The sequence below is a fragment of the Cheilinus undulatus genome, linkage group 4 (assembly GCF_018320785.1).
Source record: "Cheilinus undulatus linkage group 4, ASM1832078v1, whole genome shotgun sequence".
Taxonomy (NCBI): domain Eukaryota; kingdom Metazoa; phylum Chordata; class Actinopteri; order Labriformes; family Labridae; genus Cheilinus; species Cheilinus undulatus.
This window is the reverse complement of record NC_054868.1, coordinates 47,657,629-47,677,625: the sequence shown is the minus strand read 5'-3', so window position 1 is coordinate 47,677,625 and position 19,997 is coordinate 47,657,629. Positions and strand designations below refer to the sequence as shown.

Sequence of the window (19,997 nt, the reverse complement as noted above, 5' to 3'; positions counted from 1 at the left end):
TTCCAGCATGAAGATGTCTTCTGAACTCAGCAAGGTTTCTGTAAGAGGTGGCCATCTGTTTGACCACCTCTGCTAGCTATATTAAGCTAGTTAAGCTCATCGATTGTTGTTTTTGTTGTTATTTTATTGTCTTAATCATTTGATTGGTTCAATAGCAAAAAACCAACTCCAAAAAAAGTTAGGACCTTGGGTAAAATATTAATTATAGCAAGGCAAGTGATCTGTAAATCCTTTTCAACATATATTTGCTTAATTATAACACAAAGACAAAGTATTTAAGTGTTCAAGCTGATTAACTTTATTGTTTTTGAAAATACACACTTTCTGAATTTGACGCCTGCAACAAGTTCCAAAAAAGTTGGAACAGGGGAAGGAGAAGGCCGGTGTTAATTTTGGCAGCTATTTAGAATCTCGTCTTAGTCTTAAGATCATTGATAATCATTTGGCGGCCTGTAGGCCCCCAATCGGGCCCCCAAAAGATAATTACAATAAGAAAATGTAAGGAGGAGAAAAAAATGTTTTTTGGTTTTTAAGGGTTATTTATCAAATTAACTTCAAAATTATCAACATTGCAACAGTTAATCAGGACTGACTCAATGCTTGAACCATTGTTGTTGTTGTTTTTTTAAAAATCCATCCATTTTCTACACTTATCCTGTTTGGGGTCGCGGGAGCCCATCCCAGCTGTCACTGGAAGAGAGGTAGGGTACACCCTGGACTGGTCACCAACCAATCACAGGGCTGACATATAGAGACAAACAACCTTGCCCACCCACACCGACAGCCAATTTAGAGTCATCAATTGACCCATGTTTTAGGTGGTGGGAGGAAGCCGAAGTACTCACAAGCACAGGACAAGCATGCAAACTCTGCACAGAAAAGCCCTGGCCAGGAAGCGGACCAAGAACCTTCTTGCTGCAAGGCAACAGCGCTCACTCCAGCACTGCCATGCAGCCCTCTTTAACAAGCAAAAAAAATTTTTTTTCATGGAAATCCACCTGGTAGCTATTAAAAAATATGCATGATAAATATATACTTAAATTTATGAGTGTAGTCCTGATGAAATCTGCAGTTTTCTGCACCAACTTTTCACTTAAGGCTCCTGGATAGAACAATTTACCTCAAATCAAAACAGCACACCTCTTTCCTACAGTTTTCTCACCCATCAGTAAGAGGCATAATGCCGTCTATGCATACTGGAGAAATAACATTGCTTTAAAAATCCGACAGTCCAGCACTAATGTTTCAATCGTGTTTTACTCTCCTTGACAAAAACCTAAATAACTTTGGTCAGAGGTTTAATCACCAAAGATCAATAGTTAGCTAGTTTTAGTCCCATCTTCCTCATGGACAAACGTTAGTTGACTAACACTTCTAGTCACAGTTTAGTCGACTAACTGTAAAAGTTGTGGAATGCTCTGAAAACACCTGGAACATTCCTCGTGATAGGTTAATTGATAACAAGTGATAGTACTGTGATTGGGCATAAAAGGTCTTAATTCACATTATACAAACTTTTGAGGAAGTTGAGTTTCTATATTGCAAATGAATGCCAAAAACTCTATATATGATGAATTCCTGGTTCCATATTTTGTCCTCTCTATCTGTGTTAACCCTAGCCCCGTTGATGATTTTGTTTGTTTCTGCATCCTTTATCATCATCTCCATCTCCTAGAAAATGATCCTAGCCAACTGTAAATATAAGCAGATCCTACCTGCTGTGTCATTCATGGTCAGGAATTCCTCAATAAAGTCTGTGTAGACAGACTGCTGCGTGGAGAGGGGCATGTCCGGCTGGACGTTGCTGAAAATCTCCACCCTGATATAAAGAATGAAGTCTGAGTTAATGCCCTTTAAAAAAAAAGAAGTTTAAACATGTAAGACACTTTCTGCATGCTCACAGTTGCTGGAAGATGCTGCAGTTCAAACCCCGTGTGACGAAACATGACAGGAAGTCCCGAGAAACAGCAGGCAGGAATGGGCAGAGCCTGCGGTTGAACAACCGATTGATGATGGCGGGGTCATTGATGGAGGCTGGGCTCAGTGTGTCCAATTGAATTTCCCGTATTGAGTCCAGAATCATCGACACCGCAGGACTTCTGGGGTCCAGAGTCTACAAAGAAACAAACCAAGGTTAACACCTAGCATATGGCTTATCAAAACTATCTAGGATACCTGCTGAAATGCCTGACTGAATTGTGTGTTCTGGCAGAGTGAATCATTTTGGGCAGGTGTAATTTTGCTTTCCGTTATGTCTGTGAGTTGAGAATTTAAGGACCCTAAAAGTTCAAAACATAAAGCCCTGTCAGCATGAAAGAGCACAACTTGACATGCCGGATCGACTCATATCCACTGCATGAATATATCTGACATTCATCTGAGAAAGCTCCCATAGAAATCATTTGGGAAGGGCAGAATTTTTCAGAAAATCTTCAGAGGGTGATTGGAGGAACATTCTGTCTGTCACATTCATGAAGGGCCAATCAGAGCAACAGGTTACGTAGAATGCATGCGCTCCTCTTGCAAGGCAACCGCTGCCTTAGATTGATAGTGGTGGAGCTTCATCTAAAATTGATGACAAAGGCGGTCAGGAGACTAGGGATGGGAATTATGGCTCTTTTCAGAGATCCGGATCATTCAGCTCAGTTCAGCAAGAAGAGTCGGCTCTTTCGACTCCCAAACAGCTCTTCATTCGGTACCACTTTGGTTTTAAATTAAATTAAGTTAAATTAATTAATTCATCAATTAAGTTAAATTTAAGACAAATTTAGCATTTTTTGACCCATGATTATTAAAGCTGCATGTTTATTCCGAAAACTGTTGGATTAAATCAGTTTATTCTAAGAACAGCAAAAATTTTAGATAACGCAACTATAATTTTTCAGACAATCAAGCACCAGTTCTGTAACATTTTTTTGTTTAATACTCAAAGAATGGCAACATTTTACACAATGTTTTGTATAAAAGCTATGTTAGACAACCTGGTTCATGTCCTTATTTATAAGGAGCAACGTCATCCCCTCCTGCCCAGAGCTGACCCATATTCTGATAAGGAAAGGGTAAAGTAAGGAGTTCTGCGAATTCATACTTGGTCTCTCAGAAGATCCAGGGCTTCATCCAGCACATTTGCCGCTTTGGTGAGGAGAAGCTTCCACAACGGTCTGGAGCCGCTGGAGTTGGCTGAGCGGTTACACACCAGAAACATGGCCAGATCGTCAGCTGTCAGTGCAGAGAGCTGTGAGAGGAAAAAGGAAAATCAAAGAATTCACATCCAAAACAATTTAGAAAACAGTTCTTATAATACAGCTGTTGATCTGAGATGTTTCAGTGTCTCACCGAGGCACAGGCAAATTCCTCCACAGAAAAGTCACACAAACTTCCCTCCATTTGTCCACTGAGGAGGGTCATCACCATTGTGCTGTTTTATCAAAATGAAATATAAAAGTCAAACACTTATGGTTAGCTTATTAAAACAAACAGCTAAATAAAGCTCAAAGGAGCAAATAAAAGTGATTCTCAAATCCCACCTGTCCACTCCGGCACACATTTTTGTTTCTGTGAATAAAAAAGGAAAATGGGGGTTATAACAGTTCAAATACTGAATTATGCTTTCATTTAACATTACCGAGCAAGGAAAAACTTACCATTTATCATAGTGGAAGTGCACTACAGGGAAAAATACATAAAAATACATGAGAGTCTTTAACTATAATGAGACAAGCAATTTTTGGAAAAAAAACAAACAAAAAAACAAACCATTACCTGTGCGCTGGACACAAAGCAATCTGTTACATCAGTGAGAGATATTGAAAAGAGAAAGTTGGTTCATACAGCAATTTAAAAAAATGTGATTTTATACATAAGCTATTATCATCATTAATAACATGACAATGTTAAAACACAGAAAAAGTCACACTGAGATAGTTGGGTTTCCACCTAATTGTATCCAAAAACAGTTAAAAATTGACATCACAGTTTATTAACTAAATGTGTTTTCACTGCAAAAGTGGTATTTTTCTATATTCAATATGCAAACTTCTCCTCCAAGCATTGAAACTGTTTTGCAACATTTTAGGTTTTCTTTTTTAAAATGTCAGGTGTTTTTCCATGCAAATGTGCATGAAAGAAACAGGTGGATGGAAATATTACTCATTATTTTAAATGCAATAATAATTGCCATTTAATACTAAAATTGTATTTGTTAAAACCTTGACTGTCACACCAGAACTATGCAGTTTGATTAATTTTTTTACTATTTTACTAACACTATTTCATAATTATCCCACCATTGATTAGTGCATGTTCATATACACTATATGGAGAAAAGTATTTTGCCACACCTGTAAATGACTGAATTTAGGTATTTCAAACAAACCTGTTTATAAAATCAAACATCTTGCCACACAGACTCCATTTGCAAACATTTGTGATCCGAAGTGAAAGAACACATAAAATCACAGAGCGGGGCATTGACTACTAGGGCGCATGATGCGTTAAAGCTGCCAACACTCTGCTGATTCATAGCTGAAGAGTTCTAAACTTCCACTGACATTAATGTAAGTACAAAAACTAAGCAGTGGAGACGTGTTCTGTGGAGAGACAAATCACGGCTCTCTGTTTGGAGGTCAGATGGGCGAGTCTGAGTTTGGCAGATGCCGGGAGAACCTGCCTGATTGCACTGTGCCAACTGTGAAGTTTGGTGGAGGAGGAATAACGGTATAAGATTGCTTTTCAGGGTCTGGGCTAGACCCCTTATCCCCAGTGAAGGCCAGGGTCAAAGGATGGAAATTAGCCGCTGGCTAAAATCATACATATTTACATGTAAGTGTTTAATAATATGTACTGACCCTTTTGTTTCAAATAAAATAAATATAAATACAAATCTTAATGTTTCAGCATACCAAGACATTTTGAACAATGCTATGCGTCTAACTGTGTGGTAACAATTGGGAGAAAGCCCGTTTCTATTCCACCATGACTGTGCCCCAGTGCACAAAGCAAGGACTATAAAGACATGGTTTGATGAGTTTGGTGTAGCAGAATTTCACAGGCCCACACAGATCTCTGAACAAAACCCTATCGGGCTCCGTTGGGATGGCCTGGAACGGCCATCGGTTGCTAGGCTTTTTCATCCAACATCAGTGCCAGACCTCATAAATGCTCTACAGAATGAATGGGGACAGATTCCACCAAAAAAGGTCATCTTTTAACAAAAAAATAACTATGCCATGTTTGTAAAATGATGCAAATACACCTAGAACATTCCCATTTGGTGACACTGTTCAGCAACACAAACATTATCTTATTTATTCAATATTTAACTGATTTCTCCAACCGTATCATTGCACCAGGTACACCAACATTCAGTGTCTGTCAATGCACCAGTTAAAGAAGTAAGTAGAGTGGTCATGGAAAGGTATGGCTTCAGATAAAGGTCTTACACAACTGAATTTATGAGTGTATTCCCTCATGTGATTACCTGATGGTATGTGCACTGATAATGCTGTTTGGGTTGCTGTAATGGATGATGCCACATCAGAAAATGCTCCAACCAGAGCCCTGTCCAGTCTGGTAAACCTACAACAGCCATGGCAACATTACAATGTCACACTTCAGACAGTTCAAAATTCAGCAAAGAATATGTAAACAAACATAAACTCACAGTTTTACGTATGCTGAGCAGGAGAGGTTTCCCTTTAAATACAGAAAACAAAGATTATTACTCGGAACAAAGGGAGTCAGGTGTAATATTTTCCACAAAAGGCTCTATGTTTTTACCTGTGGGAGCAAAATGACGAGCTGTATCAGGAATGCTTTAAAATATTCCTCGTCAGGATTTTCAGACAGGTGATCAAACAGCTGATCAATGATGACTTCCACTTCAGGTAGATTAGGATCATTCAACACGAGCAGCTCTGCACTCTGCAGCGGACTCAGGAGAGACAGGTCTTGGAGCTACAAGGACAGAAGAGAGCAAAACTCATTTAACTGCATCCAACAATAACAAAGGCCAAGTAGTCTGATCTGATTAAAGCTTCCAGTCTGGATCACACCACTAGGCATTTAGTACAAATAAAAGTCTTATGATGCCAGATTGGATCAAGTGGAGTGCTGGTAGCTTAGTGGTTTAGTCTGAGCATCCCATGTGTAGAGGCTGTTCTCCTCAGGGTAATTTACTGGGGTAAAATCCAGCCTGTGGCTTCTTTCCTGCATGTCATTCCCCTCTCTCTTCCCCTCACAGGTGTGTGACTCTATGCTCCATCCTTTCTCAACTTACACCCTGCAAATATATCCCTGTTTAGAATTGATGGACAGTAAAAGGAGAGTGGTGGGTGAAGAGGAAGGACTGTGCTGCTCTCTGTGGTAGTGATAGTCTCTTAGGCTAGGCTCAGATCAGCTTTGGAGCAAATGTAGAAAATAAACATGTTAAAAAGGTATTCTTGGGTCATCCTCATCTGCTTTTCATATCCTTTATTTTCCAATATACCAACTATTTTAAAAGAGCAGAATCAAGACTGGATTTCAGTGAATACCCAATAAAACTTCATGAATGTCTATTGGTAAGCATTTTATAACATTTGGTTAAAGGAAAAAATGAACAGGATTTACCAGGTTGAAGCCGGGGAAAAGCAAGAGGAGGATTTCGAGAGATGCAAATTCAGCAAAACCTCCCATGTTCTTCTCCAGAAACTCTCTACTGCTGTTGATGGATCGCGTGCAGCCGGGGTCTAAACCACAAAAACACACAACAAATCCAAATTTACTACTGTAGATTGACCTATGAAAAGATTAATCCATTACATGAAACAATAATAACAAGTCCAAAACATGTTATAAGCACCCCACCCATACTTCTTTTCCTCACTAACATTTAACTGTTTAGCCTACTGGAGTTTTAAGATCATACCTGCTGTGTCATTCATGAGAAGGAATTCTTCTATGAAGTACGTGAAGACTGTGATCTGTGTGGAGAGGGGCATGTCCTGCTGAACATCGCTGAAAATCTCCACCCTGATATAAAGAATGAAGTCTGAGTTAATGCCCTTAAAAAAAAAAGAGGTTTAAAAGTGTAAGGTGCTTTCTGTATGCTCACAGTCGCTGGAAGGTGCTGCAGTTCAAACCCCGTGTGACGAAACATGACAGGAAGTCCCGAGAAACAGCAGGCAGGAATGGGCGGAGCCTGCGGTTGAACAACCGATTGATGATGGCGGGGTCATTGATGGAGGCTGGGCTAAGTGTGTCCAGTCGAATTTCCCGTATTGAGTCCAGAATCATGGACACTGCAGGACTTCTGGGGTCCAGAGTCTACAAAGAAACAAAACTAGGTTAAAACCTAGCATATGGTTGATCGCAGCTATCGGGGTTGCCTGTTGAAATGCCTGACTGAATTGTGTGTTCTGGCAGAGTGAATCATTTTGGGGAGGTGTAATTGTGCTTTCCCCTTATGTCTGTGAATTGAGAATTTAAGGACCATAAACTTTCGACTCCCAAACAGCTCTTCATTAAGTACCACTTTGGCTTTAAAATCAGACAAATTAAGCATTTTTGACCCATGATTGATAAAACTGCATGTTTTTTCCAAAAAACTGTTGGATTAAATTCTTTAATTCTTAGACTAGCAAAAATTTTATATAATGCTTGCTATAAAACTATAATTTTTTAGACAATCAAGCACCAGTTCTATAACTGTTTAATATACTGAATGCTGTAACATTTTTTACATTAAACATAAAACAGTTTGAAAAGTCTTCTGTGATTTCGATTAAAATATTATAAAATACTATTAATAACAATTATAATCATAAACTAAATAACACTGCGTTGTCAAAATATTTCCCAAATAAATAAAACTCTAAATGGAGCATGGAGACAAAAAATAAACCATAAAACTCAAAGAATGGCAAAATTGTACACAACGTTTTGTATAAAAGCTATGTTACACAACCTGGTACCAGTCCTTATTTACAAGGAGCAATGTCATCCCCCCCTTGCCCTCCAGCTTTTCCTTTATCGCAGCTGATTGGTTAAAGTCATACACACGAACACATGCACCCACACACACACATCGAGTCAACTACCGTGCTAATGTTAATGAGGAAGTGTCTATATGGTGTCGATGTGGCAGAATGATGAGGAGAAAATATCCTCCCTTTATTCTGTGACAATATTTCAGGAACCTGATCGATTATGGAGAACTGCTGACAAAGCTCAAATATCAAACTTTGCAACACTGAAGCTTAAACATAGCTGGTAAAACCAAAGCTGACCCTTATTCTGATAAGGGAAGGGTAAAGTGAGGAGTTGTGTGAACTCATACTTCATTTCTCAGAAGATCCAGGGCTTCATCCAGCACATTTGCCGCTTTGGAGAGGAGAAGCTTCCACAACGGTCTGGAGCCGCTGGAGTTGGCTGAGCGGTTACACACCAGAAACATGGCTAGATCTTCAGCTGTCAGTGCAGAGAGCTGTGAGAGGAAAAAGGAAAAACAAAGAATTCACATCCAAAACAATTGACAAAACAGTTCTTATAATACAGCTGTTGATCTGAGATGTTTCAGTGCCTCACCGAGGCACAGGCAAATTCCTCCACAGAAAGGTCACACAAACTTCCCTCCATTTGTCCACTGAGGAGGGTCATCACCATTGTGCTGTTTTATCAAAATGAAATATAAAAGTCAAACACTTATGGTTAGCTTATTAAAACAAACAGCTAAATAAAGCTCAAAGGAGCAAATAAAAGTGATTCTCAAATCCCACCTGTCCACTCCGGCACACATTTTTGTTTCTGTGAATAAAAAAGGAAAATGGGGGTTATAACAGTTCAAATACTGAATTATGCTTTCATTTAACATTACACAGGAAAAACTCCATTTATCATAGTGGATGCACTAATTGTATCCAAAATACATAAAAATACATGAGAGTCTTTAACTATAATGAGACAAGCAATTTTTAGAAAACAAAACAAAAAAAAAAAAACAATTACCTGTGCGCCAGACACAAAGCAATCTGTAACACCAATGAGAGATATTGAAAAGAGAAAGTTGGTTCATACAGCAATTTAAAAAATGTGATTTTATACATAAGCTATTATCATTATTAATAACATGACAATGTTAAAACACAGAAAAAGTCACACTGAGATAGTTGGGTTTCCACCTAATTGTATCCAAAAACAGTTAAAAATTGACATCACAGGACTTCCGGTGGCGCCCTACACAGTATGGCAGCTTAGAAACAGAGCTCCGGTACCAGCTGTGAGTTTTCCCCTAATATAGAACTCGAATCCATTTAAAAGTGATACATTCGGACCTAACAATGAACGGGGACAAAATCAAGAAGGGAGGATATGGGCTGAGAACCTACACCGAGCGAGAAATTGACAAAGAAGTCATGGCTAGCGAGGGGTTAGCAAAACAAGATGGTGGTGCTACTGAAAACGAAACTTTGGACTCGATCCATAAGGTGGTGAGTGAAGCAGTATGTACGGGGATGGCAGCACTCCAAGCCGAGCTGAAAAGCGATCTTATGGAATTCCGAACGTGTTTTCGGGAGGACATTAAAAAACAAATGGACGAATTCGCGTCAGAAATCAATAAAAAGATACAAGATACAACAAACAAGATCGATGGCACAGTGAAACGCATCGGTGAGCTGGAGAGGAGAACGGCAGACACGGAGCGGTGGGATATCGGAGTGAAAGATGCCTTAACGCAGCTACTGAGTGATCAACGAGCAATGCAGGATACAGCAGCAGATTTGGACGGACGCGCTCGGCGCAATCATATTAGGATCTATGGTGTCCCGGAGGAAGCTGAAGGCACGTCTGTTGCAGTGTTTGTGGAAAACCTCATCAAGTCAGAACTTGAGCTGATCTTGGCCCGGACTGTGACTTGGGATTGAACGGGCTCACCGAGCCTTGGCGTCAAAACCTCCGCGCGCGCCACGGTCATTGTGGTCCGGTTCCTTAAGTTCTCGGATAAAGAGAAAATACTGTACACGGCATGGAGGAAGGAACTTCGTGTTCAAAACAAACGAGTGTACTTCGATCATGATTACGCAGCAGACGTGCAGATCAGAAGGAAGGAATATATACCAGTTAAAAGGGCACTGAAAGAAAACGGAATACGCTTTCAAACTCCTTTGACGAAAATCCGCATCTTTATGAGTCGGGCACGGTCCAGCACAACAGCGGCACAAGCAGCAGAGGACCTGCGCGAGGATTCACGGTGGGTGAAGTAAAGCAAAGCACCAAGAAGAAAGCAGTAACGGAGGAGATGCTGGCTCGACTTCTGCCGTGGGAAACGACCGAACACCGACACGGCGGAGAAAAGGACCGGTTCCAGCGGCAGGTTCGGGAAAAACTGAAAGGATACCGTAGAACGGAACCGGAGCAGCAGTAGAGGATGAGTGAGGCATGGACTATTCTGTATAGAGTGAATATGATGGTGAAAAAACTTTGTTTACGCTTTGTTTTGGATTCGAGGCTGCTCTACTATCACCAGGATTGAGTCAGTGACATTTAAAATAACCCTATCCTACCCTTTTTATTTGTATAGGCTGTATATAGAAATATGTATAGCTCTTTTCTTTATTAACGGTGGAGGCTGGTACCTGTCGACAACAAATAAATAGCCACACACTTTACTTAGTAGATGAGGGGCCCCACCCCGTGGCCATCCCCCCTCACTGTTCGAGGTGACACAATACCTATTTTGTTGGAAGCACAGTTCTTTGTTTTGTATTATAGTTCGGCAGGAATCTTTTCTTATGTTTTCCTTTCTGTTTTTGAGGTCTGGAAGGTCACAGTGGTAAAATTACAAACAAAAATTTTTAAATGCAGTACCAGTATTATAATATAATGTCATTAAATGTTAATGGGCTAAATAATCCGATTAAGAGGAGTAAAATGATATCTAAAACAAAAAAGGAGAGGATAAACATTGCATTCTGGCAGGAAACACATCTTTCCGATGTCGAACATGATAAATTGAAAAAAACAGGCTTTAGAAACACCTTCTTTTCATCTTATAGGAATGGAAAAAAAAGAGGAGTTGCCATTTTAATCTCAAACTCAACTCGCTTTGAATTTTTATCAGAAATAAGAGATAAAGAAGGCAGATTTGTCCTTATAAAAGGGAAATTAGATGAAAAGGAAGTGACACTGCTTAATGTCTACTCTCCTCCTGGGACTGATATTTGTTTTTATAAAAAGATCTTTAACCTGATTGCTTCGGAGACGGTTGGGACCCTGATATGTGCAGGAGACTTTAACATGCTTCTAAACCCCTCCCTAGACACAACTAATAGGAAAAGAAAGAGGAACTCAATTGAAAAACGTATAAATAGGATTTTAAAAGATTTGGGATTGGTTGATGTGTGGAGGTCCATGCGTGGATCATCCCCAGGGTATACCTTTTATTCTGCTCGGCATATGGCTTATTCGAGATTGGACTACTTTTTTATGTTTAAAAAAGATATGCATCGTCTGAAAGATTGTAGAATAGGCCAGAGAGACCTCTCGGATCATTCTGGTGTTTACTTAACATTACATTTAGATGGCAGACGACGTAAAACACTATGGAGGTTAAACACTGGAATGCTAAATGACACTCCTTTCAGAAATGCTATGGTGAAAGACCTAAATCTTTATATGCAGGATAATAACAATGGGGAGGTGAATCCTTGTATATTGTGGACGAGCCAGCCAAAGCTGTTCTCAGGGGAAAATCATAGCCAGAATGGCTTTACTGAAAAAACTAAAACCCAGAAGCTATTAACATTGCAGGAAAAACTGAGAGATTTAGAAAATGAGCATTACTAATAAGGATCCATATACAACACAACAAATCAGAAATGTGAAACAGGAAATAGATAAAATATTAAGCGAGGAAGTTGAGAAAACATTAGGTTTATGAAGAAAAGATATTATGAAGCATGACCAAATGCTTCTTAATTGTTAGCGTGGTGGCTTAGAAAACTACATGCAAACAACTTCATTCATAAGATTAGAGACCCGGCAACAAATAAGTTTTCTAGGAACTTAGTTGATATACAAAAGTGTTTGAGACATACTACAAGTCCCTTTATTCACAGTCAGAACAGCCAAATAGACAAACCATTAATGAGTTCTTGAACTCCTAGACCTTCCTATGCTAGGTAAAGAAGCTAACGATAAACTTAGCCTACCAATAACAGTAGAGGAGATAGAGAGTGCTATCTCAAGTTTGAACTCTAATAAATCTCCCGGTACAGACGGGTTTCCCACGGAGTGGTATAAATCAATGAGAAATCACCTACTCCCTTATTAGAAGCATGCTTTAATTTTATATTGAGATCTCCCTCCCTCTTGGGAGAGGCTTTTATATCGGTTATCCCAAAAGAGGAAAGGATAGGATGGATTGTCGGGATACAGACCTATAAGCGTCTTAAACACAGATTATAAATTATATGCAACTATCTTAACAAAGAGGATGGAGGCAGTGATGCCTCTGTTAATTGATGAGGACCAAGCGGGTTTTATAAAGAATAGACAAACTCAAGACAATATAAGAAGAGCATTACATGTAATTGAGAAAATACATGAAGGAAAAATTAGCTCTATTATTCTGAGTTTGGACGCTGAAAAGGCTTTTGATTCCGTCGGGTGGGAATTCCTCTTCCTTGTTATGAAAAGATTTGGTTTAGCCTGAATTTCATCCGATGCATACAGGTACTTTACTCCTCTCCTACTGCAAGAATAAAGATAAATGGTAGTCTCTCTAACTCTGTAACCTTGCAAAGGGGCTGTAGGCAGGGCTGCCCTGCCAGCCCTAGCCTCTTCAACTTGTTTATTGAACCTTTGGCCCAAATGATTCGACAGGATAAAGAATTAAAAGGAATTATGATGGGAGGAGAAGAATATAAAGTGAGTCTGTACGCAGACGATGTTCTGGTCACGCTTGTGGATCCAGATACAGGTCTGCCTTTACTTATGAAAAGACTTGAAACATATGGTCTATATTCAGGTTATGTTCTTAATGTCCATAAGACTCAGGTCATGATATTTAATTATGCTCCATCACAAGGACTTTTGGCGAAATATAACTTTAAATGGCACTCCTCGCATATCAAATATCTTGGAGTAAACCTCCCCAAAGACCTGTCACAGTTGTATAATATCAACTATCACCCCATTAACAAAGAAATATACAGGGACCTCAGTGGCTGGAGCTTGCTCCCTCTTGATTTCGGCAGCAGAATTAGATCAGTGAAAATGAACATTCTTCCCAGATTATTATACCTCTTCTTATCACTACCAGTGGAAATACCTCAAAAACAGTTCAGAGAATGGAATAAACATATTTCACGATTCATTTGGGATAAGAAAAGACCAAGAATAAAATTTACCACCCTTCAGCTGCCGGGAGAGAGGGGGGGCATGGCTCTTCCATCTTTAAGGGATTATTACATGTCAGCACAATTAAGACCCCTTTTACACTGGTGTAATCCAACCTATATAGCGAAATGGAAGAATATGGAGTTGAGCATGATGGATATACCTACTCAATCAGTGCTTGGATATGTAATGAGGGAAAAGGATTTGTCACAAACAACAAGTAAATGGGTAAATCATTCATTAAAAGTATGGGCAGAGGTAGTCAAAGTTTTCAACTCCAAAATGAGATTAAGCTACTTCGATGGCCAGCGTATGATCCAGACTTTACACCGGCATCGCAAGATCTTAGATTTAGAGAATGGGCTTATAAAGGTATCTCTTCACTGTGTAAGATTGTTAAAAAAATTTAACAGTTTTGATACCATATGTCGGTCATTTGGACTAGTTGGGCCTGACTTTATTTTAGGTATTTACAGCTCCGTGATTACTTTTGCAAAAAGGTGAAAGGCCCTGGTACAAGAGAATCACCAATAATTGTTCAGCTGTTTACTGATGCTTACAATTCCAGCAGCAACAAAGGCCTCATAGGTAAATTGTACATAGGTATCTTATTACTTAAAAATAATAACATGGATTATGTTAAACAAAGATGGGAAAAAGAACTGGACATTATAATAACAGGAAGAAATGTGGCTAAAAGCATGGGAAACAGTCATCTTCAACATACTCCTGGACATGGAGGGACTTCTGCTGGAAGAACTTGATATATCATTTCCTCACTCCTAAACAGAAAATCCAAGCAAACAGGCAACCAGCTTCCCTGCTGGAGGGACTGTGGAGAAACTGAAGTTGACCACGCTCATGTGTTTTGGACCTGCCCCCATTCAGCCTTTCTGGAAGGATGTGGCAGCAATTATTTCAAAAATCTTGGGTTTTACAACATTTACATCCCTCTATCTTTGACATTTTTCTGATGGTCTCAATAGTAATGATACCTGTCTCCTTAAAATCTTGCTTGTTGCAAGCAAAAAAGCAATTACAAAGTGCTGGTTACAGAAAAAAAATTGTCCAACGGCTGGTCTCTTTGTTAGCATTGTGAAACAGTTGGATCTTTTGGAACAGATGACGCTCTATATGACTTCAAAAAGAGCTTGGAGAGAAACAGTGGGAAAAATGGAACACTTATTTGGCCAGTTAATATTTACTGGTGTTTTGATAACTATCGCATGTGTTTGTATGTTTGTACGGATATGTATATCAGTGTATGTGTTTACATATATAGATATGTGTATATTGTAACCACAAGGTTTTGCACTCTGCATTTGAATGAGGCAGTTTTGCTGCCCTCTAGTCTGGACCAATCCAAGACCTCATGATTATCTGGGTTTTTTTTTTTTTTTTTTTTTTTGTTTTATTACGCCTGCCTCTTGTTCTATTTAAAAAACTACAAATAAAAAGTTAAAAAAAAAAAAAATTGACATCACAGTTTATTAACTAAATGTGTTTTCACTGCAAAAGTGGTATTTTTATATATTCAATATGTAAACTTCTCCTCCAAGCATCGAAACTGTTTTGCAACATTTCAGAATTTTTTTTAAATGTCAGGTGTTTTTCCATGCAAGTGTGCATGAAAGAAACAGGTGGATGGAAATATTACTCATTATTTTAAATGTAACAATGATTACCATTTAATACTAAAATTGTATTTGTTAAAACCTTGACTGTCACACCAGAACTATGCAGTTTGATTAATTTTTTTACTATTTTACTAACACTATTTCATAATTATCACACCATTACTTAGTGCATGTTCATATACACTATATGGAGAAAAGTATTTGGCCACACCTGTAAATGACTGAATTCAGGTATTTCAAACAAACCTGTTTATAAAATCAAACATCTTGCCACACAGACTCCATTTGCCATTATGTGTGATCCGAAGTGAAAGAACATATAAAATCACAGAGCGGGACACTGACTACTAGGGCACATGGTGCGTTAAAGCTGCCAATGCTCTGCTGATTCATAGCTGAAGAGTTCTAAACTTCCACTGACATTAATGTAAGTACAAAAACTAAGCAGTGGAGAAGTGTTCTGTGGAGAGACAAATCACGGCTCTCTGTTTGAAGGTCAGATGGGCGAGTCTGGGTTTGGCAGATGACAGCAGAACCTGCCTGACTCCACTGTGCCAACTGTGAAGTTTGGTGGAGGAGGAATAACGGTATAAGATTGCTTTTCAGGGTCTGGGCTAGACCCCTTATCCCCAGTGAAGGCCAGGGTCAAAGGATGGAAATTAGCCGCTGGCTATAATCATACATATTTACATGTAAGTGTTTAATAATATGTACTGACCCTGTTGTTTCAAATAAAATAAATACAATTACAAATCTTAATGTTTCAGCATACCAAGACATTTTGAACTATGCTATGCGTCCAACTGTGTGGTAACAATTGGGAGAAAGCCCGTTTCTATTCCACCATGACTGTGTCCCAGTGCACAAAGCAAAGACTATAAAGACATGGTTTGATGAGTTTGATGTGGAAGAACTTCACAGGCCCACACAGATCTCTGAACAAAACCCTATCGTGCTCCTTTGGGATGGTCTGGAATGGCCATTGCTTGCTAGGCTTTTTCATCCAACATCAGTGCCAGACCTCATAAATGCTCTATAGAATGAATGGGCACAGATTCCACCAAAAAAGGTCATCTTTTAACAAAAAAAATAACTATGCCATGTTTGTAAAATGATGCAAATACACCTAGAATATTCCCAATTGGTGACACTGTTCAGCAACACCGACATTATCTTATTTATGCACTATTTAACTGATTTCTCCAACCTTATCATTGCATCAGGTACACCAACATTCAGTGTCTGTCTATGCACCAGTAAAAAAAGGAAGTAGAGTGGTCAAGCAAATGTATGGCTTCAGATAAAGGTCTTACACAACTGAATTTATGAGTGTATTCCCTCATGTGATTACCTGATGGTATGTGCACTGATAATGCTGTTTTGGTTGCTGTAATGGATGATGCCACATCAGAAAATGCTCCAACCAGAGCCCTGTCCAGTCTGGTAAACCTACAACAGCCATGGCAACATCACAATGTCACACTTCAGACAGTTCAAAATTCAGCAAAGAATATTAAAAAAAAAACATAAACTCACAATTTTACGTATGCTGAGCAGGAGAGGTTTCCCTTTAAATACAGAAAACAAAGATTGTTACTTGGAACAAAGGGAGTCAGGTGTAATATTTTCCACAAAAGGCTCTATGTTTTTACCTGTGGGAGCAAAATGACGAGCTGTATCAGGAATGCTTTAAAATATTCCTCGTCAGGATTTTCAGACAGGTGATCAAACAGCTGATCAATGATGACTTCCACTTCAGGTAGATTAGGATCATTCAACACGAGCAGCTCTGCACTCTGCAGCGGACTCAGGAGAGAGAGGTCTTGGAGCTACAAGGACAGAAGAGAGCAAAACTCATTTAACTGCATCCAACAATAACAAAGGCCAAGTAGTCTGATTTGATTAAAGCTTCCAGTCTGGATCACACCACTAGGCATTTAGTACAAATAAAAGTCTTATGATGCCAAATTGGATCAAAGTCAAATTTTCCAATATACCAACTATTTTAAAAGAGCAGAATCAAGACTGGATTTCAGTAAATACCCAATAAAACTTCATGAATGTCTATTGGTAAGCATTTTATAACATTTGGTTAAAGGAAAAACTCACAGGTGTGTGACTCTATACTCCATCCTTTCTCAACTTACACCCTGCAAATATATCCCTATTTAGAATTGATGGACAGTAAAAGGAGAGAGGTGGGTGAAGAGGAAGGACTGTGCTGCTCTCTGTGGTAGTGATAGTCTCTTAGGCTAGGCTCAGATCAGCTTTGGAGAAAATGTAGAAAAAAAAATGTTAAAAAGGTATTCTTTGGTCATCTTCACCTGCTTTTCATATCCTTTATTTTCCAATATACCAACTATTTTAAAAGAGCAGAATCAATACAGGATTTTAGCAAAAATACCCAATAAAACTTCATGAAAGGAAAAAATGAATAGGAGTTACCAGGTTGAAGCCGGGGAAGAGCAGAAGGAGGATTTCGAGAGATGCAAATTCAGCAAAACCTCCCATGTTCTTCTCCAGAAACTCTCTACTGCTGTTGATGGATCGTGTGCAGCCGGGGTCTAAACCAAACAAACACACAACAAATTCTAATTTACTACTCTAGATTGGCCAATAAAAAAATAAGGGGGGATAAAAATATTAATGCATTGCCTCTAACAGTAATTAAGAATTCAAAACATGTAATAGCACTACTTCAACAGCCGAACACAGAGCAGGATTGTAAACTCATGCTTTTGATGGGACATTAAAAAGAGAATAGACTGAGTGGAAACAGAGTAAGAGTAAGCAGATCCTACCTGCTGTGTCATTCATGAGAAGGAATTCTTCTATGAAGTACGTGAAGACTGTGATCTGTGTGGAGAGGGGCATGTCCTGCTGAACATCGCTGAAAATCTCCACCCTGATATAAAGAATGAAGTCTGAGTTAATGCCCTTTAAAAAAAAAGAAGTTTAAAAGTGTAAGGTGCTTTCTGCATGCTCACAGTCGCTGGAAGGTGCTGCAGTTCAAACCCCGTGTGACGAAACATGACAGGAAGTCCCGAGAAACAGCAGGCAGGAATGGGAGGAGCCTGCGGTTGAACAACCGATTGATGATGGCGGGGTCATTGATGGAGGCTGGGCTCAGTGTGTCCAGTCGAATTTCCCGTATTGAGTCCAGAATCATGGACACTGCAGGACTTCTGGGGTCCAGAGTCTACAAATAAAAAAACAATGCAGTGAGCTGCTGCATCACTGAATTACACTGCAAGTTCATTTCTAACTGAAACTCCCAGTCTTTTTGGAGCGGGTTGAAAGCAACAGATTTACCATGTTTGTATATTAAAGAGCAATACAGAGCATCAGTTTGTGGATACATTTCCTGTTTATGTGCTGAATTCAACTGAATAAAAGGTGAAAAGAATTTGTAAATCCCAAGATTCTGTCAACTTTATAATTTACACAATGTCCTAACTTTTTTGGAATAGGGGTTTTTAGTTAGGTTGTAACTCAAGTTGTGTTGTTGTTTGATTGGAAACAGAGAAGTAAGGTTCATCCTTACTAGCACAGAGTAACATTTAAACCATAGACTGCATATTAAAATGGACAGAGCAACAGCTGCCTCAAAGTGAAACCAAACTATTCAGGACTCCCCCTGCTGGCTGGCTGCAGTATAGGCCATAAACTCTACTTTCTCAGTGAAAATATAAGAGACTTTGGTTGAACGATCAAGAAGAAATACACAATTAAGTTTTAAACTGAATTCATGTCAAAGTGATCATTCTTCTACACAATTAACACAAAAATCCAGTTATTTGGGGGATTTGAATGATCTTCAACATTTCATCGGTAAGTCTGTAATGAATAGCAGTTTGCAAAAGAGGCTTAACAAAAAAATTCAGCCAGCACCAATCTGGCTATTTATGTCTCTTGTGCAATATCTCGGTGTCATTATGAGGGTTTATGGCTTAATTTCAGTATAACTGAAGGAGACGAGGACGTAAAATACATTTCCCACACACTTTCAAAAAACAAATTTAAGACAACACTTCAAAAATTAAATATTTTACCTCTTTAAGACAAGTTTATATTGGTCTCAGAGGTGTCTGACTCCACCCCTGACTCCTCTCAGGGAAGTGGATGTGGCTTAATGGATGTGGCTCTCCTGATCCTACTCTCAGCTCTTTTTTCCAAGCGGCGAGAGCCAACTGAACCTGGGGGCGGGGTTAAATCCCCACATGACAGCATGAGGGGAAAATCTGAGAACGGCCTGTTTCAGCACACATTTTCTTAAAGGTGGAGAAGGAGTGAGGGGGAGGGAATGAATTTTTATGATTCTTGAGGGGACCGTGGACAGGCCAGGGGCACATATTTTTGCTAGACAAGCCTGAAAAAGTGTATTTTGCATAATATGTGACCTTTAGGACCTTTTAAAGACCTGAACTGAGAAAAATTAATACACATTTTTGCATGGCAAAAAGTCAAAAAAGAATGGTGAGTGAGATTTCTCTGACAGACCCGAATGCTCTTGTATAAGACAAAGTTATTTTTTGGTCATACACACCAAAACTTGATTTCTGCCACATTAAATGCCTTGACTTTATCGAAATTTACACTAAAAATAACTAATGTCTCAAAATTTTAGCTAAAAGGTAAGCCTGGATAAAACATGTAATGCCAAAGTGCCTTTGAAAATTTAAGACATCTCACAAGTGAGAGAGGAGTAAAATATTTTTAAGACTTTTCATAGCCTTAAATTTCAGAAGTCCATAGTTTAAGACTTCTTTAGACTTTCAGTGATTTGCAGGAACCCTGACTTTAACATACACTCCATGTATTGTCTCCATGCAGCGTAAACCCCCCCCCCCCCCAAAAAAAAACGTGCTTCCTCTTGCATTTGATTATCTCTGAACACACTAACAGTTGTGAATAACATTTGTTAGCCACCATTAATCCATAAACAGTGACAGCAATGTTTTGAAAACAAGACAGAGAATCATG

General features: G+C 39.1%; 1 protein-coding gene across 1 annotated transcript in view; it reads right to left on the bottom strand.

The window, feature by feature from the left end:
- Positions 1 to 19,997, bottom strand: part of mslnb (mesothelin b) — a 93,515-nt gene that overhangs the window by 29,622 nt on the left and 43,896 nt on the right. Inside the window, exons 43-58 of the mRNA XM_041784123.1 lie at positions 8,757 to 8,784; positions 8,566 to 8,647; positions 8,318 to 8,464; positions 7,094 to 7,305; positions 6,908 to 7,011; positions 6,610 to 6,728; positions 5,779 to 5,955; positions 5,663 to 5,694; positions 5,480 to 5,577; positions 3,763 to 3,785; positions 3,645 to 3,666; positions 3,528 to 3,555; positions 3,337 to 3,418; positions 3,089 to 3,235; positions 1,902 to 2,113; positions 1,716 to 1,819 (exon numbers count right to left, since the gene is read on the bottom strand). Coding sequence (XP_041640057.1) covers positions 1,716 to 1,819; positions 1,902 to 2,113; positions 3,089 to 3,235; positions 3,337 to 3,418; positions 3,528 to 3,555; positions 3,645 to 3,666; positions 3,763 to 3,785; positions 5,480 to 5,577; positions 5,663 to 5,694; positions 5,779 to 5,955; positions 6,610 to 6,728; positions 6,908 to 7,011; positions 7,094 to 7,305; positions 8,318 to 8,464; positions 8,566 to 8,647; positions 8,757 to 8,784 — 1,617 coding nt within the window. The remainder of the gene's footprint in view (positions 1 to 1,715; positions 1,820 to 1,901; positions 2,114 to 3,088; positions 3,236 to 3,336; positions 3,419 to 3,527; positions 3,556 to 3,644; positions 3,667 to 3,762; positions 3,786 to 5,479; positions 5,578 to 5,662; positions 5,695 to 5,778; positions 5,956 to 6,609; positions 6,729 to 6,907; positions 7,012 to 7,093; positions 7,306 to 8,317; positions 8,465 to 8,565; positions 8,648 to 8,756; positions 8,785 to 19,997) is intronic.